This window comes from Cyprinodon variegatus, unplaced genomic scaffold (assembly GCF_000732505.1).
Source record: "Cyprinodon variegatus isolate N-32 unplaced genomic scaffold, C_variegatus-1.0 Scaffold1146, whole genome shotgun sequence".
NCBI lineage: Eukaryota > Metazoa > Chordata > Actinopteri > Cyprinodontiformes > Cyprinodontidae > Cyprinodon > Cyprinodon variegatus.
Window position 1 is genome coordinate 18,762 of NW_015151599.1, and position 5,792 is coordinate 24,553.

General features: G+C 36.5%; 2 protein-coding genes across 2 annotated transcripts in view; one reads left to right on the forward strand and one right to left on the reverse strand.

Moving 5' to 3' along the window:
* Window positions 1-3,002, forward strand: part of LOC107101750 (ubiquitin-conjugating enzyme E2 L3-like) — a 15,286-nt gene extending 12,284 nt beyond the window's left edge. The window contains exons 3-4 of the mRNA XM_015400781.1: window positions 1,983-2,169; window positions 2,245-3,002. Coding sequence (XP_015256267.1) covers window positions 1,983-2,169; window positions 2,245-2,399 — 342 coding nt within the window. The 3' untranslated portion in view covers window positions 2,400-3,002. The remainder of the gene's footprint in view (window positions 1-1,982; window positions 2,170-2,244) is intronic.
* Window positions 3,003-3,121: 119 nt separating this feature from the next.
* Window positions 3,122-5,792, reverse strand: part of LOC107101749 (creatine kinase S-type, mitochondrial-like) — a 17,919-nt gene continuing 15,248 nt past the window's right edge. Inside the window, exons 9-10 of the mRNA XM_015400780.1 lie at window positions 4,780-4,905; window positions 3,122-3,414 (exon numbers count right to left, since the gene is read on the reverse strand). Coding sequence (XP_015256266.1) covers window positions 3,298-3,414; window positions 4,780-4,905 — 243 coding nt within the window. The 3' untranslated portion in view covers window positions 3,122-3,297. The remainder of the gene's footprint in view (window positions 3,415-4,779; window positions 4,906-5,792) is intronic.

Consider the following 5,792-nt stretch of genomic DNA (forward strand, 5'->3'; position numbering starts at 1 on the left):
TTTGAACTGAAAATCTTCCTGGATGAAAAGAGAAACATCTTCAAACTTGGAAACAAAGTCCAGTGGATTGTTTTTAACTTTTTTTTTTTTGGAATGACAGTGACCTGGATGACTGAGAATCTTCACCACCATTAAAACGGTTTCAGTCTGTTTTTAAAGGAAACATAATTAGGATGAGATGTTATTGAAACCTAGAGCAGAGGAGGAATTTCACACCTTTGTTTAAAGCATTCACTGAGGCGTTGCTCTTAAATGTTTAAATACATTTCTAGATTAGATATTATCCAAGCGAGTACAAAGGTTAGATTTCTCAAGGGAAAAAAAATAATTCCACTATGAAAATTTGTTTTCCTGTAAACCAAGCAGCTGTTTGAAGGGAACGCTTTCATTTTAGTGGTTGTGATAAGTGGAGATGAGTCTTTACCAACATGGGGGAGGATTTTAGAGCTCTACCATCCCGGTTAGAGGTCAGCTTTCTATCCATAAAGTTGTTAAAAAGCATTTATTCATTAGTTACCCTGCTTTCTGAATCCCAGAATAACCCCAATGCTTGATCTTTCTAAAACAATGGCGGCTTTGACTGCCGGTCCAGGAGTTTTCTCTAAGTTCTTTAGGATCAGATGGCAAACGGTGGCTTTGGTCTTGGTTCCGACATTGATTCCAGATTTCATCTCAGTTTTCTCTCTTATTGTTGAAGTCTGACTTTGACTGAGATCAGCGGCACCAGCTGTGCTTTACATTCAGGAGGTTCTCCGATCTCTCCTATATAACGGCTCTTACTGTGGTTCTCTGGAGTTCTGAAGCCTTAGAAAGGAATTTGTACCCTTTTCAAGAGAGACGAGCGCCAATAAATTTCATATTTTTGTTCTTAAATGTGTAGATTGATCAGATATGCATGGGGTGACATTTCTTCCATTATCGTGCAGATCAAAGAACAGTTTTGTCAATAGAAATCTGGGAAAAAAAAAGGAAATCTAGAAATAACACCATGAAACATTTCTTCAATTGTCTCAGATTTAATTTCGAATTGTCATTTTTTTCCCCCAGTATTCCACCATCTTACATTGAACAAAGCAAATTCTTCAACTTTGCCACTCCAGCCCTTTAGGTGATGCTATGTTAAAAGGGGCTTATGCCACGCAGAAGGGAGGAGAAAGCACTGATCTCTATTTTCTGGATCGCTGATGGATCGAAAAAAAAACTGAAGTCACCTGCTGCCATCTTAGTACTCCCCACTTTCATGGAGTCACGCCATAAAAATGTCTGTAATCGAATGTAATTACAACAACGATGTAATCAATACACATATATTTAGGGTTTCCACGGGTCATTAAAAATCATAAATATATATATATATATATATATATATATATAATAATTATTAATTTTTTAGATTAAGACCTTAATTGGCATTAAAATTCATAAAATTTGATTATTGTGGTGTTTAAAATGCTTTATTTTAAAAAAAAGTTTATAAAAAACAATTTCATCACATATATTATGTCAGATTCCACTTGGCTGCACAGCGGGTCATTAAAAGTCATTAAATTATTATTCTTTAAATTAAGGCCTTAATTGGCATGAAAAGTCATTAAATTTGATAATTGTGGCATTAAAATACTTCGGAAAAGAAGCTTGAGGCGGAGAAAAGGCTAGAGAACGGGGAAAAATGCAAATTTGAACCAATGTGATGGGAAAACGAGGAACTCAGGACACGGCTGCAGCCTGTCCAAAGTGAAGATGACGAAGAATTTTGCTGTGTGTTTATATACACAGAGCAAAATCCTTCGATTTTTTTTTTTTTTTTATGCCACATTGATGGCATTAAAGTCAGAAAATAGCACCAGACAGAAGGTTTACCTAACACAATTTCTGCAGTAACTTCCTCAGAGTAAACGGTCATTAGATTTTTATTAGTTATAAAATAAATGCATTGAAATAAACAAAGCTCTCATTAATATCTGTCTTCCTTTTTCTTAAAGGACTGTCCTCCTTATGACAAAGGAGCCTTTCGGATCGAGATCATCTTCCCTGCAGAGTATCCCTTTAAACCCCCTAAGATCACCTTCAAGACAAAGATCTACCACCCCAACATCGACGAGAAGGGCCAGGTGTGCCTGCCCATCATCAGCGTGGAAAACTGGAAGCCGGCTACAAAAACGTGCCAAGGTGGGTAGAGAAGGCGGGAAGGCGTCTGCTGCTGACGCCGCAGCTCTCTAATGTTTGTTTCCTTCTCCGCTACAGTGATTCAGTGTCTGATTGCGCTGGTGAACGCCCCCCAGCCGGAGCACCCGCTCAGGGCGGACCTGGCGGAGGAGTACACTAAGGACCGCGCGAAATTCATGAAGAATGCCGAAGAGTTCACAAAGAAACACAGTGAAAAGCGACCTGTAGACTGATGACACAACACTGCCCCGCGCACCCGTTAGCCTCTGTTCTGTTTCCTGACCGAAGAACCCAGCCTGACTCTCTGTTCTCAGCCCCGCCTCCCACAAAGACGCCCCGTTCTCATGTACCTGCGATGTTTAGCACTCTCTCCAACCAGTCTTTTAATAGAGGCTCGTTTTTCTGTTCCACTTTACCAAAAAAAAAAAAAAAATCTAAGAAAAAGAAAAAAAGCAGGACTTTTTTGGTGAGTAGGCAGCTTCCGGCCTCCAGGTGTCATCTTTTTGGTTTGTTTATTTTCACTTCTTTCTACTGATTTCTTTTTAGAAAAAAAACCCAACAAATTGTGTGAGGTGGCATCTTGAAGGTTAAATTAAACAATTAAAAAGTGCTCACCTGAATGTTGAATTTTCTCCCTTACAATGTTCTTATTTACGTCTTTTCTTTTAGCAGCAGCATCCACAGCCTCCTCCTTTCTCACCATCCACCTTCTGCTGCTAGTTGGAATAAGTTTGTTACAGATAACGACCTCGCAGCAATGTTCAGGTGTCATTTAAATCATTCTTATTTTGTATTTTTAGGAGAATATTCCTTCTAAATAAAATATTTCCACCTCTTTTGGCCTCCTCCACAAAGTGAAACTGATTAATTAAAGCTGGCGAATCTGAATGAAAGAAATCTCTTAAGAGAATAATGTGTAACAAAGTGAAACCAGTCAACTTGGTAAATATTATTTTTTTTTATTGAAGTCAGGGTAAGCCGTTACTTGAGGTAGACTTTCTGCAGGTCATGTCGAAGATCTTTTTACCCTGAAGAGTCACAATCTTTGAGGCGGACATCAACCTCTGTAGTAGTGCCAAGGTTCTCCAATCACGCCGGGTCTCCCGCTAAAAGCGCCCGCGGGTTCGGCTCTCACTTCTTGAACATGACGAGCGGAGCTGGGACCGTGATGTCCTGACCCTTTTCCAACTTCTTCTCGCACTCGATCAGGTAGTTGACTCCGTTGATCACCAGCTGAACCAGCTCCACCTAAACAAAAAACAGGAGACCTCACTTCTGCTGCCAAATATGGAGTCAAATTTATTCCATTATTGTTGCAACCAAAAACGTTTGTTAAACTGAAAGTTGAATAATTGTTAACTTAATTTAAAAACCCTTTTTTATTAAAAACATTTAAATTCTCAGAATTTCTTTTTCCCAAAGGTTTTTTCCGACATTTTTTTTTTTTTACAGATATTTTTATTTATTTTTTTACATTTTTGTAGATTTTAAAATTTCATTATATTTACACTGTAGTTTATGCCTATATGGATATACCATATAGTTATACCTATATTGAGGGAAATTTCTTCCATTATTGTTGCAACCACAGACAACGTTTTGTAAACTGAAATTTGAATAATGGTCAAGAAAGAAACCTTGGCAAAGGTATTGTAGAAACATTTTTTTATAAAAACATTAAGGTTTCTCAGTATTTTTTTTCCCCCAAAAAAATGATTTTCCAAATTTTTTTACACGTAATAAAAATGTTATTTTTTTTTCAATTTTTTGTAGATTTTATAATTTCTTTATATTTGCATTGCACTTCATATCTATATGGATATACCATATAGATACAACCATATAGAGTGAAATTTATTCCATTATTGTTGCAACCAAAAACGTTTTCTAAACTGAAATTTTATTAAAAGTTAGGTTACTCTGACATTTTTTTATTTTTATTAAAAACATTTAAATTTCTCAAAAAAATGTTTTCCCAAAACATTTTTTTCCAACATTTTTTTTTTTTTACAGATAATTAAAAAAAATTTTTTTCTTCACATTTTGGTAGATTTTTTAAATTTCATTATATTTGCATTATACTTTATACTTATATGGATATACCATATAGATGCACCTACACATATGGAGTGAAATTTCTTCCATTATTATTGCAACCAAAGACAATGTTTAGTAAAGTGATATTTGAATAATAGTAAAGAAATAAAAATGGGCAAAGTTACCCTATAAACGTTTTTGTTTTTTCTCTGAATTTTTTTTCCCTATTTTTGTTTGCAGATCTTTTTTTTTTTCACATTTTTGTAGATTTTATAATTTCATTATATTTGCATTGTACCTTTTATAAATTTTAAGCCCAAGCTCTCGACATTGATTTCAACAAGTAAAATGTTTTACAATTTCTTAAATAACATCTGTATAAGGAAAAAAAAAGCAATGTCAGTCAAAAACCTTTTCTGATTGTACCTTTTTACAAATTTGCATTTCTGGATCACATTTTATTTCAACTTCCATTCACAAACTTTATTTGCTTGCAACAATAATGGAACTAAGTTCACTCCATACATTGAAAGGGATTACGCCTGTAGATGACAGAAACAGAAACTGGAGGCTTACCTCAGATTTGCCCAGACGGTCGAGGTTGGAAATGTCGAAGGTGTCCCCGGTGGCGGCTGTGTCCACACCGCCAGTGCCTCGCTTCTGCAGCCGCAGGTTGTCGAGGATTTTAGAAAAGCGTGGATCCTGCAGAGCAAAGGGTGACACACAAAACAAAAACAAAAAAAGGTTCAACATTCTGTGATGCTTGAGGCTAAATGACTAAAAGCATAACACAACGCAGTGGTTTTGAGTTTTTTGTTTCTTTGTGGGTGTCTAGTATTTTTTTAAATAAACCAATCCATAAAGGAGAGGAAAAGAAATCCTCATATATAAAGAGACAAACCCAATGTGGCAGCATGATGCTGGGTGCTAAAGATCAATGTACAGGAGAACAGAGGCTCCAAAACACTAGAATAAAAACATCATGCTGGAACGGGCCAGACATAAATCCATTAAACTCTTTGGGAATTGCTGTCCTCAGTTTCAGATCTGGAGCTTTGTAAACATCAGGAGTATCAAACACCTATATTAGCCCACAATATTATATTTTTACAAATGCGCCATATGCAAAGTAAAAACAGTCCCCTGGACTTTGTTTCAAGGTTTCAAATTTGGAAACAAAGTCCAGGGGATTGTTTTTAATTTTCTTCTTTTGGAATGACTGACCTGGATGACTAGGAATCTTCACCAGCATATGTTAACACCAGAATTTCCCCATTGTAGGACATTAAGGGGATTTCTATCCTATTCTGTTCTATAATACAGGCTTTTTGGTCCTTTTTTGTATAATGTTAGTATGCACCATAATTAGTAGGGGTGTGCATTGGCACTGCCCTCACGATTCGATTACAATTCACCAGGTAACGATTCAATTCGATTCTACGATGCATTGCGATGCATCAAAATCCCATTGACTTCGTAAAATCCGAAATGTGCCCAGATATCCGCTTTTCAAGCTTTTGGTGCGTTTTTGATTAGGCCTACCCATCTATCGCGGTCATCTCCCTCCGCCTCAGCCATCTTGATTGTTG